The 27959-nt window shown below is 46.2% G+C and overlaps 1 protein-coding gene across 1 annotated transcript; it reads left to right on the forward strand.

Annotated features, from left to right (window-relative positions):
* Positions 1-2434: 2434 nt before the first annotated feature.
* On the forward strand, positions 2435-27915 carry IKBKB (inhibitor of nuclear factor kappa B kinase subunit beta). The gene is made up of 22 exons (XM_077262220.1): positions 2435-2611; positions 8379-8501; positions 8576-8670; positions 9670-9787; positions 10679-10748; positions 10852-10940; positions 12287-12376; positions 12801-12925; positions 13023-13130; positions 14203-14332; positions 14555-14749; positions 16056-16170; positions 16261-16384; positions 16504-16655; positions 20264-20325; positions 20948-21057; positions 21241-21290; positions 21377-21476; positions 21787-21934; positions 22982-23046; positions 26163-26253; positions 27139-27915. The coding sequence occupies exons 1-22, from the start codon at positions 2447-2449 to the stop codon at positions 27205-27207; spliced, it is 2394 nt and encodes a 797-aa protein (XP_077118335.1). The 5' UTR covers positions 2435-2446; the 3' UTR covers positions 27208-27915.
* Positions 27916-27959: the final 44 nt, after the last annotated feature.

A 27959-nucleotide genomic window follows, 5' to 3' on the forward strand; every position in this document is an offset into this window, starting at 1 on the left:
GTCGCCTCAGGAAGACCTTTTTGAATCAGGGCTACCATCCAAGAACAGTTCAAAACCAGTGACATTGCTTTCCTCACGGGGAGAGTGATGTCACGCTTGGAAGCGATGAAAAACCTCTTTTGCCAGGTAATCACATACGCACAACACGTTCATACTCCAGGCCAGAAGGGGGAGCTCAGAACCCGGATTAAGGGGAACTTCCCTGATATATTCTGGCTGGAGGGGAAGTGAATGAGCAGTCTGAAGCAGACAGTTGAGGAGGAAGGAGTCTGTCAGAGGACAGTGGAGAGTGCAGTCGGACAGTGAGTGTCAGAAAAACTGAAGGGGCCGTGTAGCCGGAGTCGCTACAGCTCCTGGAGAAGAGAAACAGAGAAGGAAAGGACAGCTTGTGGAAAGTGTGCAGGAGGGAAAAGGCACAGGAGGGAAAAGGCACAGGAGAGTGACACCAGGGGAGCAGAGCAGTGATTTGGTTACCTCCCTGACTTAGCGCAGATTCCGGTAGCCGGAAGACCGAGGCAGTGTCGGACTCTAAGAGGCATAGCTGAAACCGGCAGGACAGCTGAACTTTAAGTTACCTGTCCGCCTTTACACCCAGGAGGCACAGTGACTCATAGAGCCCGGGTCGTGATAGAGACCCTATAAAAAGGCTCGAGTCACCTGCCATACGGGTTTGTGTCTGAACCTACATGGAGTACAGAGAGGAACTGAGGACCTTATCAGAAGCCATAGGCGGTAAGGGACTACAACACCACCGTGCTAGAGGAAGGCTTTTAACTCCACCTGGTAAAGGGGACTCTGGATTCGCTTCCAAGCTGGCCGAACCCTGCCTGTACCTGTGATCTGGTGCTCTGGACTGTGGCTGCCTGAAGCTTCAGTAAACCAGGTAGAGACTGCAAACCTCTGACCTCCGTTCTTTACTGCACTCCTCATTATCTTCCATCTACACACCGGGAAGCCCTGGGGATATACTTCACCTGTGGGAAGTTATACCATCTAGCTGCCATAACAGCACCCCAGAGGACCCCTTAAAGCAGCGTCGGTCTCCACTGACCGAATACCACAGGTGGAGTCAGAAACATAAACTTTAAACAATTTCCCTTTTACATGGGCGCCCAGGGCCACGGACCGTGTCGCAGCTGTGACACATCCCTTTAAGTACCGGACCCCACGGCCCTGGCGGGCGACTCACATTCTTGATGGTGGCTCTGTAAAAAACCACGGCAACACGTCTGTTTTTGATTGGAGTCACAGATGAAAATATCCCATAGAAGTTTATGAAACACATGGACAGCACAACACAGATGGCGCCAGGGTCCAATCCGTGTCCTGTCTGTGATCAGCATCGCAGGGAGGAGAGGATCTGTAAGTCATTGATTTTTTTTTTAATATCTGAAAATCACTGATAAATGAGGCCTTAAAGAGAACCCTAAGGCTACTTTCACACTAGCGTTGTTTTGCCTCCGTCTCAATGCGTCGTTTTGGAGAAAAAACGCATCCTGCAAAAGTGCTTGCAGTCGTCGTGCGACGGATGCGTCGTGCTTTGGCGGACCGTTGGCACAAAAAAAGCTACATGTAACGTTTGTTTGTGCCGACGGTCCGCCCCCACCTCCCCGGACCTCACAGTGGGGCAGCGGATGCGTTGAAAAAAATGCATCCACTGCCCCCGTTGTGTGGCGCTTGCACAGTATGCATTGGTACGTCGGGCCGACGCAATGCGACGGCCCCGTACCGACGCTAGTGTGAAAGTAGCCTAAGCCGTCTACATGGGCACACAGGTCATAGGAAGATGAATATAATGACACCTTCATATCTCTGATCTGATGTTTTATTCCAGAGAAATCCATACTTTTCTTAATGTGTAATTGAGCTGTTAGGATCTATGGGCCGGATATAGAAAAAGTATCTACAGTCTCCTCAGGGAGGGCAGAGAAAACAGAATGACTCTAGAAACCTACAGAGAAGACCATGAGGAAATAAGTGCAGGATAGAAGCTGTGCCAGCATATGAGCTAATGATGAGGGCAGCACAGATCTGCAGAGACCACATCCAGCCTGTATTACTGGGAGAGACACTCCATAAGACAGAAGCCTGACACTTGGAGCCATTCACACTGCACGTCAGGGGTCAGAGAAGGATTGAATTGTGCAGCCTGAACTCAACTAAAGCTCATCACTTGTTTATATCCGTTTTCTACATCAAAGGTGTCTGAGACTCGTCATGACGTAGAATTAAAAATCTGCAGCGATCTGCGATCGTCCATTTATATACAGATCGGTTTTAGCTCAGGTATCGGCAGCTGCTCGGCCGACAATGTACTGCACATAGGACGTGTCCGCCAGAGGCCACCGTGAGACAACCGTGCCGGGAGGAGCATGGCGGCTGCTAGTACCCCACATAACGAGCTTAACATAGCATAAAGCTTCTAAACTCCACTGCATGCACAGCAATGACGTCACTGCCGCCCACCAGTGTGGACACGCCCCCGGTGACGTCAGACCGGGAAGTGAACCAGGAAGTGGAATGCACACAGCGCCCGGCGGAGCAGCGCGCGCCCCGGGATCACCGAGCACCTCCGCCCGCTCCCGTGTGTGCCCGGCCCATGACACAGCAGGTAGGACGTGCGGCCGGTGACACTGACACCGTGTGTGCGGTCTATGTGCGGTACACTGACCCTAGGCTCCATACTAATATATATATATATATATATATATATATATATATATACACACACCTGTCAGTGTACTGCACTACTAATATACCGCTGTCCATACACATACACATACACCGCACCGCTGACACCGTGTGTGCAGTACACTGTCCGTCCATTATATGTGGAGTACACTGTCCGTCCATTATATGTGCAGTACACTGTCCGTCCATTATATGTGCAGTACACTGTCCGTCCATTATATGTGGAGTACACTGTCCGTCCATTATATGTGCAGTACACTGTCCGTCCATTATATGTGCAGTACACTGTCCGCCCATTATATGTGCAGTACACTGTCCGTCCATTATATGTGGAGTACACTGTCCGTCCATTATATGTGCAGTACACTGTCCGTCCATTATATGTGCAGTACACTGTCCGTCCATTATATGTGCAGTACACTGTCCGTCCATTATATGTGGAGTACACTGTCCGTCCATTATATGTGGAGTACACTGTCCGTCCATTATATGTGCAGTACACTGTCCGTCCATTATATGTGGAGTACACTGTCCGTCCATTATATGTGGAGTACACTGTCCGTCCATTATATGTGCAGTACACTGTCCGTCCATTATATGTGGAGTACACTGTCCGTCCATTATATGTGCAGTACACTGTCCGTCCATTATATGTGCAGTACACTGTCCGTCCATTATATGTGCAGTACACTGTCCGTCCATTATATGTGGAGTACACTGTCCGTCCATTATATGTGGAGTACACTGTCCGTCCATTATATGTGCAGTACACTGTCCGTCCATTATATGTGCAGTACACTGTCCGTCCATTATATGTGCAGTACACTGTCCGTCCATTATATGTGCAGTACACTGTCCGTCCATTATATGTGGAGTACACTGTCCGTCCATTATATGTGCAGTACACTGTCCGTCCATTATATGTGCAGTACACTGTCCGTCCATTATATGTGCAGTACACTGTCCGTCCATTATATGTGCAGTACACTGTCCGTCCATTATATGTGGAGTACACTGTCCGTCCATTATATGTGGAGTACACTGTCCGTCCATTATATGTGGAGTACACTGTCCGTCCATTATATGTGGAGTACACTGTCCGTCCATTATATGTGGAGTACACTGTCCGTCCATTATATGTGGAGTACACTGTCCGTCCATTATATGTGCAGTACACTGTCCGTCCATTATATGTGCAGTACACTGTCCGTCCATTATATGTGGAGTACACTGTCCGTCCATTATATGTGCAGTACACTGTCCGTCCATTATATGTGCAGTACACTGTCCGTCCATTATATGTGCAGTACACTGTCCGTCCATTATATGTGCAGTACACTGTCCGTCCATTATATGTGGAGTACACTGTCCGTCCATTATATGTGGAGTACACTGTCCGTCCATTATATGTGGAGTACACTGTCCGTCCATTATATGTGCAGTACACTGTCCGTCCATTATATGTGCAGTACACTGTCCGTCCATTATATGTGCAGTACACTGTCCGTCCATTATATGTGCAGTACACTGTCCGCCCATTATATGTGCAGTACACTGTCCGTCCATTATATGTGGAGTACACTGTCCGTCCATTATATGTGCAGTACACTGTCCGTCCATTATATGTGGAGTACACTGTCCGTCCATTATATGTGGAGTACACTGTCCGTCCATTATATGTGGAGTACACTGTCCGTCCATTATATGTGGAGTACACTGTCCGTCCATTATATGTGGAGTACACTGTCCGTCCATTATATGTGGAGTACACTGTCCGTCCATTATATGTGGAGTACACTGTCCGTCCATTATATGTGCAGTACACTGTCCGTCCATTATATGTGCAGTACACTGTCCGCCCATTATATGTGCAGTACACTGTCCGTCCATTATATGTGGAGTACACTGTCCGTCCATTATATGTGGAGTACACTGTCCGTCCATTATATGTGGAGTACACTGTCCGTCCATTATATGTGGAGTACACTGTCCGTCCATTATATGTGGAGTACACTGTCCGTCCATTATATGTGGAGTACACTGTCCGTCCATTATATGTGGAGTACACTGTCCGTCCATTATATGTGCAGTACACTGTCCGCCCATTATATGTGCAGTACACTGTCCGCCCATTATATGTGCAGTACACTGTCCGCCCATTATATGTGCAGTACACTGTCCGTCCATTATATGTGGAGTACACTGTCCTAGGCTCCATACTAATATACACACACACCTGTCAATGTACCGCACTACTAATATACCACTGTCCATACACTGCACCGCTGATATACTGTACGGTCCATACATACAGTAGGTACGGAAAGTATTCAGACTTCTTTAATTCTTTCACTTTTTGTTTCATTGAAGCCACTTGGTAAATTCAAATCCCCATCTTTACTGAAAAACAAAAACAAATGTAGAACTTTTTGTAAATGTATTAAAAATGAAAAACTGAAATATCACATGGTCATAAGTATTCAGACCCTTTGCTCAGCATTGAGTAGAAGCACCTTTTGAGCTAGTACAGCCATGAGTCTTCTTAGGAACGATGCCACAGGTTTTCACACCTGGATTTGCGGATCCTCTGCCATTCTTCCTTGCAGATCCTCTCCAGTTCCGTCAGGTTGGATGGTGAACGTTGGTGGACAGCCATTTTCAGGTCTCTCCAGAGATGCTCAATTGGTCAAGAATGGTCACAGAGTTGTTCTGAAGCCACTCCTTTGTTATTTTAGCTGTGTGCTTATAGTCATTGTCTTGTTGGAAGGTGAACCTTCGGCCAAGTCTGAGGTCCAGAGCACTCTGGAAGAGGTTTTCATCCAGGATATCTCTGTACTTGGCCACATTCATGTTTCCTTCAATGACAGCCAGGCTTCCTGTCCCTGCAGCTGAAAAACACCCCCATAGCATGATGTTGCCACCACCATGTTTCACTGTTGGGATTGTATTGGGCAGATGATGAGCAGTGCCTGGTTTTCTCCACACATACCGCTTAGAATTACCACCAAAAAGATCTATCTTCATCTCATCAGACCAGAGAATCTTATTTCTCATAGTCTGGGAGTCTTCATGTGTTTTTAAGGATTATGGAGGCCACTATGCTCTTAGGAACCTTGAGTACTGCAGAAATTCTGTTGTAACCTTGGCCAGATCTGTGCCTTGCCACAATTCTGTCTCTGAGCTCCTTGGCCAGTTCCTTTGACCTCATGATTCTCATTTGGTCTGACATGCACTGTGAGGTCTTATATAGACAGGTGTGCGCCTTTCCAAATCAAGTCCTATCAGTTTAATTAAACACAGATGGACTCCAATGAAGGAGTAGAACCATCTCAAGGAGGATCACAAGGAAATGGACAGCATGTGACCTAAATATGAGGGTCTGAGCACAGGGTCTGAATACTTATGACCATGTGATATTTCAGTTTTCCTTTTTTATTAAATTTGCAAAAATGTGTACATTTGTTTTTTTTCAGTCGAGATGGGGCGCAGAGTGTACATTAATGAGAAAAAATGAACTTTTATGAATTTACCATATGGCTGCAATGAAACAAAGAGTGAAAAATGTAAAGGGGTGTGAATACTTTCCGCACCAGCTTGTATATGTCCTGTGCTACTGATATACTATACTGGAAATCTACAGTGGATCCAAAAGTCTGCGAATCTCTGTTAAAATGTCAGGTTTTTGTCATGTAAGGAGGATAGTCTCAGAATTTTTCCCCTTTTATTAAGTCTGCAGTATATGGGACTGCAGACTTATTATTATTATTATTATTATTATTATTATTACTAATTATTTTATTTCTATAGCTCCAACATATTCCGCAGCACCTTACATTTTAGAGGGGACTTGTACAGACAATAAAGACATTACAGAAAAACACACAAAATCGACAGATACCCGGAGGAGTGACGGCCCTGTGTACACCCTTACAATCTACTTGTGAATCCTCACATCACTATCACTGTCAGGATTCTCCAGCGCCGGTAGCACCAGACGCGTGACTGCAAGTATGTGATCTGCATACATGTGGTCACATGTCGACTAGACGTGTGTGGCCTCGCTTAATGCAAGTGAATTCATCAAGATCGGACATGTCTAGTCGGAATGTGGCTACTGCGGTCACATGACCACCCGCTCCCGGAACCGGAGAATCCTCACAGTGGACAGTGCGTGCTGTGAGGACTTGTATATCTGCAGTCACATGGAGTGACTGCACACTTGTAGCCTTAGGTTTGACAACCCCTATAAACTAATACTTTATTGAAGTGCCCTTAGAATTTCTGACAGCATTCATTTTTTTGAGGTCAGAGTCTATCATCATGGCACATTTAGAATTGGAGATTTTTGTCTACTCCTCATTGCACATCTGTCACAGATTGTGAAGCATCTCCTGTGTATAGCGCCCTCTTAAGGTCATCCACAGAGTTTCAGATGCATTCAGGTCTGGGTTCTGGCTGGGCCATTCCAAAACTGCGATCTTCTTCTGGCAAAGACATTTTTCTGTTGCTTTGGAGGTCGCTTAGGATCGTTGTCATGTGAAAGGTGTAAAAACTCTTCATTTTCAGCAGAGGTCTGATGGTTTTGTTGTAAAGTTGACTGATATTTAGTACTGTTCATAATTTACTGCACCTTGATTAAGTCCCCAGTTCCAGCTGGTGAAAAACACCCCCAAAGCATAAAGTTGTCTCCACTATGCCTCACTGTGGGTATGGTGTTCTTTTGGTGGTGCACAGTGTTGATTTTGTGCCAAACACACCTTTTGGAATTGTAGCCAAGAAGTTCACACTTGGTCTCATCAGACCATAACATGATTTCCCACAGGCTTTTGGCAGACTTGATGTAGATTTTGGCAAAACATAGCCAGGTTTGGATATTTTTCTTTCTAAGAAAAGGTTTCTGTTTTGCCACTCTACCCCACTGGTCAGACATATGAAGAATATGAGAGAGTGTTGTCACATTCAGTACACAAGCAGTAAAAAATTCCTGCAGCTCCTTTAATGTTGCTGTAGGCCTCTTGTCAGCCTTCCTTACATTTTCTTCTGGTATTTTCATCGATTTTTGTCCAGTTCTAGGTAATGCCACTGTTGTGCCAGATTCAATCCACTTCTCGATGACCGTCTTCACAGTGTTCCATGATATATCGAATGACTTTGAAATAGTTTTGTACCCTTCTCCTAACTTTCAACAGTGAGATCCCTTTGCTATGTTGTCAGCTGTTTATGGCTTTAACTGTAAAATGCAACTAAGAAAATCTGACTAGAACAGCAAAACTTTATATGGGGCTAATCAGAATTACTGTAAATGATGGCGGCTGTGTACTGACTACTATTAACCATGTGGTTACGTGTGATTGGTTAATTCTGAACACAACCGCATCCCCATTTATAAGAGGGTGCCCACACTTATGCATACACATTATTTTAGTTTTGTTTTTATTTCCCCTTAAAATGATTTCTATATTTTTCTCAATGGATTTGTACAGATTATGGGCGACAATGAAGGCAGGAAAAAAGTCTGAAATTATTCTTTTAGATGACAAAAACCTGGCATTTTAACAGGGTTGTGTAGACTTTTTATGTGCACAGTGTGTATACACACTTTACTCTGTGTATATACTATACTGTCTGTGTTTAATGTGCCACACTGTCCATATATACTGTACTATAGTGAGCATATTTCTACCTAGGATGCCCCCGGGTGCCGGAGCAGCTGGCCTCCCCCGACGCACACCCTCAGCTGTGGATCCTGGGAGATGAAGGAGCGTCTGGGCACTGGAGGCTTTGGATACGTCCTGCGCTGGCTCAATAGGGTGAGGGGCAGTCTCCATTCCTGCATCTCCATACTATCAGAGCAGGATGATCTCCATCCCTAATGTCTCCTTAGGACTCGGGAGAGGAAGTGGCCATTAAACAATGTCGCCAAGAGCTGAGCCCGAAGAATCGAGAGAGATGGTGCCTGGAAATTCAGATAATGAAGAAGTAAGGAACTGAGATTCTCGGGAAAGGAAACAGTATGGGACCTTATCCTATAGTCAGTAGGGGTATGACCGCTAGAAACCCCACACATCACAATAACAGGGGTCCGGTGTGTGAATGCGTGACATGCATGGTAGCAGTGGTCACACCTGTGTACTACACTTCTATAGAAGTGACTAGAGCAGTGGTCACATATAAGCTCTACACCCCCATAGAAGTGACTAGAGCAGTGGTCACATGTAAACTCTACACTCCCATAGAAGTCACTAGAGCAGTGGTCACATGTAAGCTCTACACTCCCATAGAAGTCACTAGAGCAGTGGTCACATGTAAGCTCTACACTCCCATAGAAGTGACTAGAGCAGTGGTCAGATATGATCTCTACACTCCCATAGAGGTCACTAGAGCAGTCGTCACATGTAAGCTCTACACTCCCATAGAAATGACTAGAGCAGTGGCCACATGTAAGCTCTACACTCCCATAGAAGTCACTAGAGCAGTGGCCACATGTAAGCTCTACACTCCCATAGAAGTCACTAGAGCAGTGGTCACATGTAAGCTCTACACTCCCATAGAAGTCACTAGAGCAGTGGCCACATGTAAGCTCTACACTCCCATAGAAGTGACTAGAGCAGTGGTCACATGTAAGCTCTACACTCCCATAGAAGTCACTAGAGCAGTGGTCACATGTAAGCTCTACACTCCCATAGAAGTCACTAGAGCAGTGGTCACATGTAAGCTCTACACTCCCATAGAAGTCACTAGAGCAGTGGTCACATGTAAGCTCTACACCCCCATAGAAGTGACTAGAGCAGTGGTCACATGTAAGCTCTACACCCCCATAGAAGTGACTAGAGCAGTGGTCACACATCACTACAATCACACAATCTTGGTGGGATTTTTAAGGCGAGTGGTGGTCTTGTGTGCATTCACTCTCCGTCTTCTCTGCCTGATTTCAGTTGTTCGGACTCATTTTAGGCCGTTTTGATATTTCTTTTCCAGATTGAATCACAAGAACGTGGTGTCGGCCCGCGAGGTGCCCGAGGGCTTGCAGAAACTGGCTCCTAATGATCTTCCTTTGCTGGCTATGGAGTTCTGCTTGGGAGGTGATCTGCGGAAGGTGAGCATTGTACTGCTCCACTGTCTGTGTCAGGACCATATCAAAGTTTATTACATATTTGTCTGGGTTGAAGGTCTTAGTGATCTACTACTCACACAGGCAATGTTGACTTCTGGAGTACCATCCTGAAATATGTCTGGGAATCAGACTGGGAATGTCTGGGTACCATCCTGAAATATGTCTGGGAATCCGTGAGGAACCACGGAGTAATGGTTAAAGTTCTGACAGTGATTTTTTATTATTGTTTATTTGCTTCATAAATATAAAATTAAGCAACTTTCCGAATAGTCTTCATTAAAAATGTTCTACCATTCTACTGCTGTAGAGTCTGTGCAACTCTTCACCTAGTTGTCTGTCCTGCTGCTTATAACAATGGTATGGTGAGAATAAACTGCTCCCGGCTCTACCCCTTTTTTTTTCAATCTTAGAAGGTTGTTTAGGACAAATCAGAGTGTGGAGAGGCAGGAAAGCATATAAGTTTTCAGGGAGGGCAGACCAGTTCATAGAGTATATATGTAGGCTGTTGTGTGCACAAGATAGTCTACAGGGGGGAGATGGGGAACAACATGTGTATTTGTTTAGAGATATATGAAAGTACTTTCTGTAGGGAATGTGCGGGGACCACGCACTCCTCAGGATTAGTGTCTGTATACACATGAAAGAGGAAATCCTTCAGGAGGGGAAATCGGTGCAGGAATGAAGCTGTGCTGATGCATGAGAGTTAGTGAAGACAGCAGCATCCTGGACACCCAGACTTCCGGTCCAGGATGTATTACTGGGAGGGACGTGAGAAATATCTGAGAAAAGGCGCAGGCTGCCAACTGCATATTTCTGGCGGTGTGAGCGCACTTTTGTTGGGATCCATTACTAATCGCCTTCTTCTCCACGCAGCACTTGAATCACTATGACAATTGCTGTGGCCTGAAGGAAGGCCCCATCCTGAGCCTGCTGTCCGACATCTGTGAGTGCCCCTCGTTGTTGGGCGTCGTACACACGGCCCCCTGTGTTTCCGTGTATGTGTCGTTTGCCTCCATCCGTGGAACATTGTCCTGTTCTCCCTGCAGCTTCTGCTCTGTGTTATCTCCATGAGAATCGAATCATCCACCGAGACCTAAAGCCAGAGAACATTGTCTTACAACAGGAAGAACACAGGGTAAGGAAGTCCCTCATCGCACAGCCTTGAATTTGTTTTTGGGAAGTGCATCCAAAATGTCAAACGCATATTTAAAGAGGTATTTAAAGGGATATTCTCATACTAAAAGGTGACGGCGTATAGCTAGCGATATGCCATCACTATATGATCAGTGGGTTCCAGCCCCGGTCTGTCCTGAGAATGAAGGAGACTTCCCCTGTTTCTTCTTCTGCACAGCGGAGTGCCGACACCTTGCTTAGCCCCTTTATTCTCACGATTGGGGGTCCCAGACGTCAGACACCCATCAGTCACAAAGTGGTGGCGGATCCCAGTAGATCTTAGTAGATCGTTAAGTTACGTTAAACCCCTTCTCTATGCACACTGGTTTTCCTTGTTACATTTCACTGTAATTCTGAATGAACCAGGAAGAACTGGATGAACAATACTACAGTTCCCAATTTATAGCTGATTGTGGTATTAAAAGGAGGTACAGAAATATTATTTTACAAAAACTGTTAGATCTATATTGGGGTCTCCTAAACTTTTTAGGTTTTGCTCATGAGAAAAAAAAAAAAAGTTTCATTCAAATGTTAAACTTAAGGTGGTATTCCCATCTCCAAGATCCTATCCCAATATGTAGTAGGCGTAATAATAATATTAATATTAGGAAATGCCTCCAGTTAGAAATGTTGTATAGTTCTTCTGATTCGCTGTGTTGCTTACCTCATGTTCAAGGCATTGCAGTAGCTTAGGTATCCATGGTTAAAACCACTAACCGTCACTATATGAGTGGTCGTAACCATGGATACCTAAGCTACTACACTGCCCTGCACATGAGGTAAGCAACATAGCAAATCAGAAGAACTATACTACATTTCTAATTGGAGGTATTTGCTAATATTATTATTGCGTCTACTACATATTGGGATAGCTTCTTGGAGATGGGAATATGCCTTTAAAGGGAACCTGACATGTGGAAGTATTTTATGGCTGCGTTCCAATAAAAATTCCATTTTTTTTGTAGAGATCTTATGTGCCGATGATGAGAAATCTGGAGTAAAAGCCATACGCAAATCAGAATGGAAGTGCACTGGGGGTGTGGCAATGCACTTAGATGACTTCTCCATACGCATGGACACGCCCCCGGTGCACTTTCAGCCTGATTTGCATACGGCTTCTACATTTGATTTCTCATGACTGGCACATCGGATCTCAACAAAAATCCAAGTGTTGGCCATAGGTAATAAGTGTTGTTAGTGGGGGGAAGCCCTTCAGGCATGGTCGTCCTAGTGGAGATGGTGTGGAATTACAGGGAGCTGGTTATTTGTGGCTGTCGGGACCATCATTTCTTATTTGTTTTTTCTCAGTTCATCCATAAGATAATTGATCTGGGCTACGCCAAGGAGCTGGACCAGGGCAGTCTGTGCACCTCCTTTGTGGGCACCTTGCAGTATCTGGTGAGCAGACCCCCGTCACATAGTCAGGCCCTGCTGCGTAATGGATGGCTAAGCTCTAAGTAATGTGGAATATGTACACACTCCTCATCCAGGAAGGAAACGCCATGGAACTATGGAGACCACCGCATGGACACGGGAATGATCAAAATCTTAGAGCTGCTGCTCCATAATCTGAGTGATCAGTGGGGGTCTGAAGACCGCTGCCAACCATCACTGAACAGGGGTTCAGTGATGGTTGGCAGCGGTCTTCAGACCCCCACTGATCACTCAGATTATGGAGCAGCAGCTCTAAGATTTTGATCACTCCCGTGTTCATGCGGTGGTCTCCATAGTTCCATGATCTGTCCTTCCTGGATGATGAGGAGTGTGTATACTTAGGAGATGTCTAGGAAACGAGCTGTGTCTGATTTCTCGCATGTCCCAGGCCCCGGAATTACTGGAGCAGCAGAAGTACACCGTGACCGTGGACTACTGGAGCTTCGGCACGCTGGCCTTCGAGTGTATAACGGGATTCCGGCCTTTTCTTCCTAACTGGCAGCCGGTGCAGTGGTGAGACGATGCGGCTGTGTCCTTTACCGTAGCTTGTTCTTCAGTGACCCCACTGGATGCGACCACTCACCTGTGTGTTTTTTTTGGGGGGGTGCAGGCACAATAAGGTCCGGGAGAAGAACAACCAGCACATCGTGGTGTATGAAGACCTCTTGGGAGCGGTGAAGTTCTCCAGTGTCCTGCCAATGCCTAATCACCTCACCGGGTAATATCTCGTCCCTCCTCCTTGGTCTGGTGGGGTCTTCTCAGGAGTGGGCTCTGCTGCTCTTCCACCTTCATTCGTTTCCAATATCTGGTCTTTTCCTGGAAAACTCACATCCAGCACCTGCCACTTTACATCAGAACGTTGGAATGCCTTTGTGTATCTGAGTGGTTCTAAGACTGTTTTTATTTTTTTTCGTGACACATTGTACTTTGTTAACCCTAAATTTACACTGACATGTTTTGAATATATTAAAAAAGAAAAAAAAACACACAAAATAGTTAATAATTCACTTTTCCCATGTGTCTGCTATAGATTGGTATTGTTTTTATATGGCCATTTTTTTTGAGGGGGGACAATGGATTTTTTTTTTTTAGCTAAGCTACTTCATTTAGCAATAGCCTGAGTATGGCTGCTTGAGTAAGCATGTTTTTTTTTCATGGATTTTAGCCTGGAAAACTCACAATTTCCACCAATTATTTTCAGTCGATTCTTTTATTAAGATTTGAGTTCTGACTACCGTTTATACTGCGGATATTACTGGAGTATTTTGCCGTGCACCTGAACAAGTTTGGGACTCCCGTGCACCTGATCAGTGTTGGGACCCCCACCGCTCAGACCGTCCTTTGTAACCTGTCTCCCCGGTCGCGGAATACCCCTTTAATCTGAAATTTACCTTTTGCCTTATGAGGTCTTCAGGCTTCTACTTTTACAATTCTGTATTCCACCACTAGGGGGTGCTCACTCCATACTAAATTTAATAGGAGCTGTCTACAGTAGACTCCTAAGCTCCCCCTGGTGGTGACAACAGACAAAGTTTTGTAATTTTTTTTCTTTTTATGTTGCTCTGCAGCAGGCGATGGTGCTCTGACATAAAGCTTTAATAAGACAGATTAAGCTGTTGAGATAATAGACGTGTGGATATTGACCTTTATGGAGTCCTGGCCCCCCAAAAAAGAGACTTGTGCAGCTTTTTATCCAATTACATAAGTTGGTGTTGTATCTTATGGATATGTATTTCTTATGAAATTGCTTTCTTAAGGAATACATTTTTCTATTGCTTTCTTTGCCGTAGGATCTTGGCTAGTAAACTAGAGTGCTGGCTACAGCGCATGTTAATGTGGCACCCAAGACAGAGGGGCACAGATCCACACAATCCAGAAATCGGCTGTTTCCAGGCTCTGGACTCCATTCTTAGCCTCAAGGTAAGTGACCAGATAAGAGCCCATTGTCTGTATCCGTTACTCCATCACTGACCCTACCTGCCCACGATGGCTCGTTGCCCCACCATGGTAGTCACTGTGTAAGTGGCTCTATGGAATGGGCAGGAATCCAACTTTTTATGTACCATGACCCGTCCCCGGTGCCGTCCTGTCCCTCTTTGGGTATGTTCGCACCTATCAGTTTTGCTGCATTTTTTTTTCCAGCTGCTCTCCGTGCTGAATATGGTGTCCGGCTGTGTGCACACCTACCCTGTGACTGACGGCGAGACCCTGCAGTCCCTGAAGAGCCGCCTGCAGAAAGACACCGGGATCCCGGAGGAGGATCAGGAGCTGCTCCAAGCTTCAGGCTTGGCCCTAAATCCTCACCAGCCTCTGATACAATGCGTGTCGGACAACATGGTGAGGACCCGCACTCGCTGTAGTGTACGCCTCACGTGCCGGCAGGGTGGGGAGCAGGGACTGGAGGCTGAGGCTACCACCAATGACATAGGTGATAAATGTATGATTGGTGGAAATTCCACTGCAGGGACCCCCAAAGATCCCCAGAATGGGGTAGCCATGTCCACCGTATGAGTAGAGCGCTAGTGCTTATATGTGACCACTGCTCGATTCACCGGATATAGGTGTGGTGATCACACATCATTCCCAAGAGGTCAAGGGACCCCTGTCGGGGATCGCTAATGGTCCGACAAAGGGATCATGGGGCCCCTGTCGGGGATCGCTAATGGTCCCACAAAGGGATCATGGGACCCCTGTTTGGGGATCACTAGTAGTCCCACAAAAGAATCATGGGATCCCTGTCAGGGGATCGCTAGTGGTCTGACAAAGGGATCACGGGACCCCTGTCGAGGGATTGCTAATGGTCCCAAAGAGGGATCATGGGACCCCTGTCAGGGGATCGCTAATGGTCCCACAAGGGGTTGTGGGACCCCTGTCGTGATTGCAGTACTTATGAAATTAAAAAAGGAAGACACTATGTAAAAGGTGTTCATGTAAAAGCTGGGTTTGCAGCTCCTATGCAGACTTATGTGTCTCCATGGTAACCGACAAGCCCTGTGTAGTTTGATACTTCTTTCACCTAACATATCCAGAGATGGTGCGAATTGATTCCAGCGGCCATGTCCGTAATCTGTGGCCGTTAATCATGAGCCCTGTGAGCCATCTCCGACCTGCCGGCATCCATGGCTTTTCTTGACATTAGCCGGCCTGGGGGCAGGGTGACGCACATGTCACCAGACCGGCTAATCAAAAGAAGATGTCGGGAGATAAGAAGTGATTCTCAGGGCTTCCATCCAGCGGCTCCAGAATAATGACATGGCCACTGGCCCGGCTCCTATGCACCAATTCACACCAGCTGTAATTGTCTAGAAGTGCAGATGGAAGGCAGTGATCTGACTACACAAGGCGATTGTAGTCTGTTACCATGGAGACACATTGCACTGCACAGTATAGTGTAGTTTGTTACCATGGAGACACATTGCCCTGTACAGTATAGTGTAGTCTGTTACCATGGAGGCACATTGCCCTGCACAGTATAGTGTAGTCTGTTACCATGGAGACACGTTGCCCTGCACAGTATAGTGTAGTCTGTTACCATGGAGACACGTTGCCCTGCACAGTATAGTGTAGTCTGTTACCATGGGGACACATTGAACAGTATATGGAGAGAAGACTGATTTATGACTTTTTTCTTTTAACCCATTAGATAAACGATGGCCGTCCGGTGGAGAGCGACCTGATATTTCTCTTTGATAATCGGAAGACGGTGTATGAGCCCCAGATTTCTCTCCGTCCCCATCCTGAAGGCGTGGCGCATGTGTGTAAGTGTTTTGGGTGGGGGTGGGGTGGTGACGGTTTTGGTAGAATTCCTTTTGCTCTTGTGTGTAACGCATCTGCTCCCCTATTTTCAGTGCAGGAGCCCAAGTGTCCGTTATCGTATATTCATCTCCGTAGGGTGTGGGGCCAGATGTGGCAGACGATCCGCACGCTGAAGGAGGACTGTGCCCGGCTGCAGATGGGCCAGCGTGCCACCATGTGAGTGACGCCGGCTGCTCACACCTGAACAGTGCGGATTATCGGATGTCGGATTACAGGGATTCTCACTGACGTCACACGGGCCTGCAATCTCCATAATGCGGCACTGTGTATTTTAGGGTGAACCTGCTGCGATACAACACCGAACTGTCCAAAAAGAAGAACCTGATGACCTCGGAGTGCGAGCAGCTAAAGGCCAAGCTGGATTTCTTCCGGAGCAGTATCCAGATCGACCTGGAGAAGTACAGCGAGCAGATGGAGTTTGGAATTAGTAAGTTCTTCCGTCAGACCGCAGTGGTAGCGCCTAATCGGTTGCACACATTTTTCACTGTGTTGCCTTTCTGGGGGCGCTGTTGTATTAGTGTCTATGAAAAGTATCAGTGGTGAAAAGTGGTACTGCAGGCGACACAAACAACTCACTATAGCAATGAAAGTTGATGAAAGTTTCCATGAAAACTTTCAGGCAGGTAATTTATAAGCAGTGATCCACATCCTTCTATTTAGCCAGGGAAATGATCAAACTGCGTGTGATGAGAAAGTCCATGTAATTTTTCTTTATTTTGCCTGATATCACCTCAGACATTGACAACTATGCATATTAAAGTTGTTGTTTTTTTTTAAATGCATCCCTACTATGATCAGTCAGGAGCTCTACGCTAATGTCTCTTGATTTGTGCACCTTTCTAGGTGTGTTTTTTGCAATTGGTGGGGGTCTCAGGACCCAAACCTCCTCTAATCTACTTGCAATTAAGAGAACAACGGCATTATAAAAACTAAAAGCAAACGTATATATCGCTTATACACAGTAAAGCCTGATGAGGCGGTGTAATTGGGTTTTACTATAAGAGCTTGGACTAGATGGTTTTGCCGGCCTGGAGTGTAATCTGTTGTGCTGACATCTAGTGGCCAATATGAAAAGTGCAGCATTTCCTCATTTATAATAATAACTAGATGGTAGCACGATTCTAACGCATCGGGTATTCTAGAATATATATGTAGTTTATTTATGAAGATTTTAGAATAATACATTGGATTCAGCCGGCCGCGACCAATTAGCGAAGCGTGGTTCAAATCCCGCGCCAATTCGCAGCCGGACTGCGCCTGTCGCTGATTGTTCGCAGCCGGCCACGTAGTATATTGCACAGCCACGTAGTATATTGCACAGCCACGTAGTATATTGCACAGCCACGTAGTATATTGCACAGCCACGTAGTATATTGCACAGCCCACGTAGTATATTGCACGGCCCACGTAGTGTATAACACAGCCCACGTAGTATATTGCCCAGCCACGTAGTATATTGCACAGCCCACGTAGTATATTGCACAGCCCACGCAGTATATAGCAATGTGGGCATCATATCCCTGTTAAAAAAAAATAATTAAAATAAAAAATAGTTATATACTCACCTTCCGTTGGCCCCAGATGCAGGCGAAGCGGTTATCAATGCTCCTCGCGCGCTCCGGTCCCAAGAGTGCATTGCGGTCTCGCGAGATGATGACGTAGCGGTCTCGCGAGACCGCTACGTCATCATCTCGCAAGACCGCAATGCATGGAGCGGTCACCGGAGCATCGCGAGGAGCGGGAAAGGCCGGTTCTGGATCCGAGGGGCCGACGGACGGTGAGTATATAACGATTTTTTTTTTTTATTATTATTTTTAACATTAGATCTTTTTACTATTGATGCCGCATAGGCAGCATCAATAGTAAAAAGTTGATCACGCAGGGTTAATAGCAGCAGTATTGGAGTGCGTTACACCGCAGCATAACGTGGTCCAGTAACGCTGCCATTAACCCTGTGTGAGCACTGACTGGAGGGGAGTGTGGAGCGGGCGCTGAACACTGCGGGGAGGAAGGAGCGGCCATTTTGCCGCCGGACTGTGCCCGTCGCTGATTGGTCGGGGCAAAACGGCCACAACCAATCAGCGACTTGGATTTCCATGACACAGAGGCCGCGACCAATGAATATCCGCAACAGACAGAAGGACAGACAGACAGAAGGAAGTGACCCTTAGACAATTATATAGTGGATAATTTTATTTCTATAGTGCTATATATATATATATATATATATATATATATATATATATATATATATATATATATATATATATATATACACAGTACAGACCAAAAGTTTGGACACACCTTCTCATTTAAAGATTTTTCTGTATTTTCATGACTATGAAAATTGTACATTCACACTGAAGGCATCAAAACTATGAATTAACACATGTGGAATTATATACTTAACAAAAAAGTGTGAAACAACTGAAATTGTCTTATATTCTAGGTTCTTCAAAGTAGCCACCTTTTGCTTTGATGACTGCTTTGCACACTCTTGGCATTCTCTTGATGAGCTTCAAGAGGTAGTCACCGGGAATGGTCTTCCAACAATCTTGAAGGAGTTCCCAGAGATGCTTAGCACTTGTTGGCCCTTTTGCCTTCACTCTGCGGTCCAGCTCACCCCAAACCATCTCGATTGGGTTCAGGTCTGGTGACTGTGGAGGCCAGGTCATCTGGTGTAGCACCCCATCACTCTCCTTCTTGGTCAAATAGCCCTTACACAGCCTGGAGGTGTGTTTGGGGTCATTGTCCTGTTGAAAAATAAATGATGGTCCAACTAAACGCAAACCGGGTGGAATAGCATGTCGCTGCAAGATGCTGTTGTAGCCATGCTGGTTCAGTATGCCTTCAATTTTGAATAAATCCCCAACAGTGTCACCAGCAAAGCACCCCCACACCATCACACCTCCTCCTCCATGCTTCACGGTGGGAACCAGGCATGTAGAGTCCATCCGTTCACCTTTTCTGCGTCGCACAAAGACACGGTGGTTGGAACCAAAGATCTCAAATTTGGACTCATCAGACCAAAGCACAGATTTCCACTGGCCTAATGTCCATTCCTTGTGTTCTTTAGCCCAAACAAGTCTCCTCTGCTTGTTGCCTGTCCTTAGCACTGGTTTCCTAGCAGCTATTTTACCATGAAGGCCTGCTGCACAAAGTCTCCTCAACAGTTGTTGTAGAGATGTGTCTGCTGCTAGAACTCTGTGTGGCATTGACCTGGTCTCTAATCTGAGCTGCTGTTAACCTGCGATTTCTGAGGCTGGTGACTCGGAAAAACTTATCCTCAGAAGCAGAGGTGACTCTTGGTCTTCCTTTCCTGGGGTGGTCCTCATGTGAGCCAGTTTCTTTGTAGCGCTTGATGGTTTTTGCAACTGCAAACTTTCAAAGTTTTCCCAATTTTCGGACTGACTGACCTTCATTTCTTAAAGTAATGATGGCCACTCGTTTTTCTTTACTTAGCTGCTTTTTTCTTGCCATAATACAAATTCTAACAGTCTATTCAGTAGGACTATCAGCTGTGTATCCACCAGACTTCTGCTCAACACAACTGATGGTCCCAACCCCATTTATAAGGCAAGAAATCCCACTTATTAAACCTGACAGGGCACACCTGTGAAGTGAAAACCATACCCGGTGACTACCTCTTGAAGCTCATCAAGAGAATGCCAAGAGTGTGCAAAGCCGTCATCAAAGCAAAAGGTGGCTACTTTGAAGAACCTAGAATATAAGACATATTTCTGTTTCACACTTTCTTGTCATGAAAATACAGAAAAATCTTTAATTGAGAAGGTGTGTCCAAACTTTTGGTCTGTACTGTGTGTGTGTGTATATATATATATATATATATATATATATATATATATATGTATATATGTGTGTGTGTGTATATATATATATATATATATATATATATCTTTTTTTTTTTGTGTGTGGATAATAGACTATTATAAAATGATATGTGCTGTTTTGCAACATCTTCCTGCCTACGTGACCCTTGCATAGTCTCAATTATTATTATTGGGGTTTTTTTAGCCTCTGAAAAGCTGCTTTCAACATGGAAAGAGATGGAACAGGCTATACAAGAGTGCGGGCGGGTGAGTGAAATCTTCATTTTGTTTGCCAGAAGTGGATTTGAGACCGGAAGTAGAAATAGTCAATGATGCACCCCATGGAGTGTGCCATAGTTATAATTGCATGTCATTTTATTCTTACCCCAGACTTGACGTTGCATAGTATACAGACAGGGATATGGCAGCAGAGCTTGGTCAGCTATGGGGTGCTGCATTCTGTATGATTGGTGCACCAGATATTAGTACTGAAGGGGGTGACACTGGACAGAGCCTGTGCTCTCAATCCCATAGAATAAGTAGAGCTTAAATGGACAGTACGGCACAGGACACCTATAGTATAGTGTGTATGGGGGCTGCACAGGGTAGATACAGGCAGATGCAGTGAGTATTGCTATGGTGGGCTGCTCCAGCAGCTCCAGGGTCTCGCATCAGTTCTGCCATAAGACCGTATGTTGCTGCAGAAATCCTTGTATTATATCGGATATTAAGCCAAGTAGGAATGGCTTCGCTTAGATTAATAGGATTCTGCCATCAGGTCCTAATTTGGGATTGATAGCTGTGCTGTAGCAGGGACATGAGTGACATTACCTATAGGACGTGTAACCAGTCTCCATCCTCACACTGTCCCCGTCTGTGTCCTGTGCAGGAGCAGGAGGTGCAGCACTTGGTGGAGAAAATGATGGCCCTGCAGACGGACAGCGTGGACCTACAGAGGAACCCTCTGGGCAGGAGAAACCGTGGCACCCTCGATGATATGTACGTGCGCCACAATCAGACATATCCCCTGTGATCTGCCATTTTTATATGGGCCCATGTTAGGCCGCAATGCCCGGGCTCCTAACCCGAATTAATGGTCCCAGGAGATCTGCGGTTGACCACCATATAATCTGCTTGTGTGAATACCCCCTTACAGGCGATGTTTTCTGCTTTATTTAACAGAGAGGAGCAGGCTAAGGATCTGTACCGGAGGCTGCGAGAGAGGCCGAGAGGTGACCGGATGACGCCACCGTCCCTCCTCTGCACGGACGCTGCTCAAGCCTATGTCCTAAGATTGCGTGTCTCTGTTTTCTTGCAGATCAGAGATCAGTAGGTGACAGCCAGGAGATGGTGCGACTGCTCCTACAGGCCGTCCAGAGCTTCGAGAAGAGGGTGGCATTAATATATGACCAGCTGAGGTACGCCCTAAGTACGTCGCTTTCTGGACCATGCCGTGTAGTTTCTCTGGAGGGAGAGATCTTACTTAGGATCTCTCCCTCCAGTATTACACAGTGTGGTTTTCTTCTTTGGGATAGGTTCACACCCTGCAAAAACACACACATTTGACCACCAGTTGCAGCTATTTTGCAGTGCACTGCATTGTAAAATCTTCATGGACAGCGGACCCCGGCGTACGAAGCAGTTTATCCTCCCTTCATACTATTTATCAAGGACCCCATCGCCCACTTTACTCTTATACTCTTATGGTTTGGTTTTGTATCTTTACAGTAAGACAGTCGTTTGCAAGAGGAAAGCGTTGGATCTTGCCCCACGTCTGAAGGAAGTTATGACCCTAATGAGAGAAGATGAGAAAATGGTGGTAAAGAGACAAGAGAAGAGACAGCAGGAGCTGTGGGACCTATTGCGAATTGCCTGCGTGAGTGTCCATACTCGTACACACTGTACTGGTAAAAGGGATTCTGAGACATTTAAAGGGGTTTTCCGTGCAGAAAAGTCTGTAGTCTCTCTGTGTGACTGTCGGCGGTCACGTAAGCTCATATATGTGATTTGCAAAGTGGCGGTCTCTAATAGATTTTACTGTGCCTGTATGCACTCTGCAAAGAAGAAATCTCGTGAGCGCCCACTCTCTCTGCAGATGCAGGGGTCACATCTCATGGTTCCTGTGTCCCCCAATAGATCTAGAGAAATTAAGATTTTTGGTACTTGCCATAAAATCTTTCTCGTAGCCGTTAGCACCCTCCCTTGTTTGGGGGGTCTTGGTTTTGCTCCTGGCCAGGTGTAGGTTGATGTATTCTTAGTGTCATCTTCCAGGCGGCAGCATATAACCCCATGGTTCCTGTGTCCCCCAATGAAGGCTCCGAGAAAGAGATACTACTGTTAGTACCAAAAATGTTCATTTAACCCTGCTGTTGTCTTCGGTCAAAAACGACCGACCTTGCACTTCAATATTCTTTAAAATATTCAAGATGCGGCTCTGAAACCCGTGGCTGACCGACCCATCCTCATTTAAGTCAATCAACCCCAAGTTTCAGAACCGCGTCGAACACCCCAAAAAATACCAAAGTTCAAAATCGGTCTCCCCAGACCGAAGACAACAGCAGGGTTAAAGGGGTTATTTGGGGTAATAGCTGGAAATTGGTAAAACAATAAAACAAGCATTTCTTACCTGTTAAATACCACTCCACCACTCCCGTAATTCTCGAAGTTCCTGCAGCAATTATTGTACGTCACTTCCACATGATTGCTGCAGCCAGTCACTGGCCTCAGCGGTCACGCTGTCATTTATAGCGCTTGGACGATGGACATGATCACTAGGGGACCACAAGAGCGGCAAGGCTTTATTGTTAGCTAGCTATTACCTAATTTTTAACAGGCTCAGACGGTTCCTTTAAAGGATCTAACACTTTTACATTGATTTCTTTTGCTCTTTTGATGTGTCTTATAACTTTTATTTTCTGCTCAGAGCAAAGTACGAGGACCCGTAAGTGCTCCGCTACTGCCGCAGCCGCTTCCCCTGAGTCTGAGGAGGTATGTGATAATCTCAGTAAATCAATCTAATCGGGCACTAATCCTAAACTCGACAGCTGACGAAAACAGGGCTTAAAATGTTCTACAGACGAAAGTATCAAGATTTCTCTAAACTTCCGCGTCAGTCATTCATTTGAGCAATGCTGCAGTCAACTTCATGCCAAGATCGGCTGACAACAGGAAACAGTCAGTTATACACAACTGCGGAAAATGGAGACTGGATGGAGTTTAGGATTAGTGTGACAGCATCTCTGACCAAAATGCAGAAGACTAGATTGGGTGACGAAATGCCTGAGGAAAGTCAGTGTTTTAAGGGTGAAGATAAACCAGTACACAGGTTAAAACCGTAAGAGAAGAGGGCATCTGTTAGAGGGAAAGCCCACTGAGCTCTGAACGCTGGTGGAAAGAGGGCATCTGTTACAGGGAAAGCCCACTGAGCACTGAACACAGATGGAGGGAGGACATCTGTTACTGGGAAAGCCCACTGAGCACTGAACACAGATGGAGGGAGGACATCTGTTACTGGGAAAGCCCACTGAGCTCTGTATGTAGGGGGAGAGAGGGCATCTGTTATAGGGAAAGCCCACTGAGCTCTGAACGAAGGTGGAGAGAGGGCATCTGTTATAGGGAAAGCCCACTGTGTTCTGAACCCAGGTGGAGAGAGGGCATCTGTTACAGGAAAAGCCCACTGAGCTCTGAACCCAGGTGGAGAGAGGGCATCTGTTATAGGGAAAGCCCACTGAGCTCTGAACCCAGGTGGGGAGAGGGCATCTGTTACAGGGAAAGCCCACTGAGCTCTGTATGCAGGTGGAGAGAGGGCATCTGTTACAGGGAAAGCCCACTGAGCTCTGAACGCAGGTGGAGAGAGGGCATCTGTTACTGGGAAATCCCACTGAGCACTGAACACAGGTGGAGAGAGGGCATCTGTTACTGGGAAAGCCCACTGAGCTCTGAACGCAGGTGGAGAGAGGGCATCTGTTATAGGGAAGCCCACTGAGCACTCAACGCAGGTGGAGAGAGGGCATCTCTTACAGGGAAAGCCCACTGAGCTCTGAACGCAGGTGGAGAGAGGGCATCTGTTACAGGGAAATCCCACTGAGCACTGAACACAGGTGGAGAGAGGGCATCTGTTACTGGGAAAGCCCACTGAGCTCTGAACGCAGGTGGAGAGAGGGCATCTGTTATAGGGAAGCCCACTGAGCACTCAACGCAGGTGGAGAGAGGGCATCTCTTACAGGGAAAGCCCACTGAGCACTGAACGCAGGTGGAGAGAGGGCATCTGTTACAGGGAAAGCCCACTGAGCACTGAACGCAGGTGGAGAGAGGGCATCTGTTAGAGGGAAAGCCCACTGAGTTCTGAACCCAGGTGGAGAGAGGGCATCTGTTAAAGGGAAAGCCCACTGAGCTCTGAACGCAGGTGAAGAGAGGGCATCTTTTACAGGGAAATCGCACTGAGCTCTGAACGCGGGTGGAGAGAGGGCATCTGTTATAGGGAAGCCCACTGAGCACTGAACGCAGGTGGAGAGAGGGCATCTGTTACTGGGAAAGCCCACTGAGCTCTGAACGCGGGTGGAAAGAGGGCATCTGTTAGAGGGAAAGTCCACTAAGCTCTAAACCCAGATGGAGGGAGGGCATCTGTTACTGGGAAAGCCCACTGAGCTCTGTATGTAGGGGGAGAGAGGGCATCTGTTATAGGGAAAGCGCACTGAGCTCTGAACCCAGGTGGGGAGAGGGCATCTGTTACAGGGAAAGCCCACTGAGCTCTGAACCCAGGTGGAGAGAGGGCATCTGTTACCGGGAAAGCCCACTGAGCTCTGAACGCGGGTGGAGAGAGGGCATCTGTTATAGGGAAGCCCACTGAGCACTGAACGCAGGTGGAGAGAGGGCATCTCTTATAGGGAAAGCCCACTGAGCACTGAACGCAGGTGGAGAGAGGGCATCTGTTATAGGGAAAGCCCACTGAGCTCTGAAAGCAGGTGGAGAGAAGGCATCTGTTACTGGGAAATCGCACTGAGCTCAGAACGCAGGTGGAGAGAAGGCATCTGTTATAGGGAAAGCCCACTGAGTTGTGAACCCAGGTGGAGAGAGGGCATCTGTTACAGGGAAATCCCACTGAGCTCTGAACGCAGGTGGGGAGAGGGCATCTGTTACAGGGAAAGCCCACTGAGCTCTGAACGCAGGTGGAGACAGGGCATCTGTTACAGGGAAAGCCCACTGAGCACTGAACGCAGGTGGAGAGAGGGCATCTGTTACAGGGAAAGCCCACTGAGCTCTGAACACGGGTGGAGAGAGGGCATCTGTTATAGGGAAGCCCACTGAGCACTGAACGCAGGTGGAGAGAGGGCATCTCTTACAGGGAAAGCCCACTGAGCACTGAACGCAGGTGGAGAGAGGGCATCTGTTACAGGGAAAGCCCACTGAGCTCTGAACCCAGGTGGAGAGCAGACATGTGTTACAGGGAAAGCCCACTGAGCTCTGAACGCAGGTGGAGAGAGGGCATCTGTTAGAGGGAAAGCCCACTGAGCTCTGAACGCAGGTGGAGAGAGGGCATCTGTTAGAGGGAAAGCCCACTGAGCTCTGAACCCAGGTGGAGAGAGGGCATCTGTTACAGGGAAAGCCCATTGAGCTCTGGACCTGCAGCTGCACAAGCAGAAATGTTAGAGAAAGCAGGCCTGGGAAATAAAAAAGCAACACATAAATGTACTAAAAACATAAACCCCTCTAGGTACATGGATACATAAATAGAGAAAATATATATAAATCTGAGCACACATTTTGTTCAAAGTGTGTCAGCCTACCTCTCACGACAAGACTACGTCCTACAGGTTGGTCCCTAAAGTAAACTCCTCCTCTCTTTTGAGCCTTGGCCTCCAAAATAAATTGAGGGTTTGTTTAGGAATCAGCTCTATTTTGCTCTATTTAAAACCAGCCATGGACTGATGGGGGACGAGCGTACAAGCTAGATGAAGGCAGCCATGAATGCACAATGGACAAAGTCAGGGCGAGTGGGCTCCAAAAATTGTGATCAAAATATCAGCTACGAATCTCATACCTATCGGTGGAGTAAATCGTTTTTTTCTCTCTTTTGTGTGTGTGAATTGTGTATGTCGGCACAGTGAGGACCTTCTGTCGGAGTCGCAGAGTCTGTGTGGACAACTGGAGACTTCCATGAAAAGTTTGATGACTGATCAAGACACCCACCTAATGGTAAGTGTAATGTGACCCTCCCCCACATTGGCCGACGCTGATAAATGACACTCCGCTCCTTCCATAATATCCATAGGCGTAAAAAGGTCGAACAGTCTTTGGTTGGATGAGGCGTCTTCATCAGTGAGAAAGGAAAGGGGCTGAGGTCCTTGGTTCTAGCAGTCAGGATTCTGAGCCTCAGTTATAAAGTCTGGCTTCCTGCCATCACCACTAGGGGGAGCTAACTGCAGTCACATTTCCCAACGAACTCAGGACTGGATTTCCTATGTGAGCACCTCATCATTGCTGAGTGTGAAGGGGGCTGGTTGACTACTCATTCCAATAGCTAAGCCAGACCCCTTCTCTGTCAATGCCGGCCCCCTTTACGCACAGAAATGATGATCGGCCGATACAGAAAACACAGGGGAATATCTGAGGATTGAGGCACCTGTGATAGATAGAAGTATATTACAGTTTTACTGTTTCACGCACCACTTTCTGACCTGTGACGTACATGTGGATGTATGGGGCGGACTCAGGAGTTGAGCCTGCTACCTACATATATTGGAAAAAGTGACACCCGCCATTAAGTTCTCCTGCGTTAGCTCAGAGTGCATCAGTTTAACCCCTTAGATGCTATAGTCAATAGCTACTGCAGCATCTAAGCGGTTAGACAGCACAGAAGTGAAAAAAAAAAATGGCTACTGTGGGGAAGTAGTTCACTGTACACCCCCTTTAATTCTATGCTTGTACCGGTGATATTGAAATGCTCCAAAAATGAATTTCCTACCCCACACGCCATTTTTTTTTTTTTTTTTTTTGTAAAGCTCCATAGCAGCCATTATGTCTGTGGCCTTTATAATGCATTGATCTTGGCCTTATCACCGCTGTTTCTTTATTCCACAGTCACTAGATTGGTCATGGCTGCCGCCACATGAAGAAGAGTCGGGGGGCTGTCGGATGACCGCAACGTGAAGCGATGGGGAATAAGACCGTGAAAATGGTGCCTTTTAACTCTTTCGGTTTTTTTTTATGATGATCTGTTCCGCTGCACGTGGCCAAATCATCTATAATAAATAATAAAGCCATGCTCATTTCAGTTTAAGCAAAAAAAAAAAATAAAAAATGGCTGCTCGAATCATAAAGATGAGATACCGGGAACGGTCGGCCGCGCTGTCGTTATTGCTTATGGAGCAGTTTGAAACGGGTACAGCATCACCTACAGGCTGCAAGCAGGTACTGCAAAAAAATATAAAAAATTAACTGCACATTAAAAATGTATCTGATGCCATAGGCCTAAAAGAAAAACCATTTTAATGCACAGTGGGGGAGATTTACGAAGCTGGACGCTCCAGAAATCGGGCTCCGTATGTGGTTTAGACTTTTTTTTTTTTTGCACCTCTGGGACAATATGAGCAAAACAATGGCACAAACAATGGGAGATAATGAATTTTAGCGCGTTTTCTGACTCTCTAAATATAAGCCAGCGTTAGTAAATCCGCCCCATTGTGTTCTCTTATGAGTAAAGTTTAGAAACTTTTTTTATGAATATTTTTTTTGTACTGTTTTAATAATAAATCATATTATAAATCTTTTTTTTTGCTTGTTATGTTAAAAACAAAAAAAAAAAACCAAGACATTTTTATGATCTGTGGTGAAATAAATGTATTTTATTATATCATATTATATCGGAATTGTGTGTTCATTCATCCGTTATCTGGTCAGAA

Source organism: Ranitomeya variabilis, chromosome 5, assembly GCF_051348905.1.
Source record: "Ranitomeya variabilis isolate aRanVar5 chromosome 5, aRanVar5.hap1, whole genome shotgun sequence".
NCBI classification, from domain to species: Eukaryota; Metazoa; Chordata; class Amphibia; order Anura; family Dendrobatidae; genus Ranitomeya; species Ranitomeya variabilis.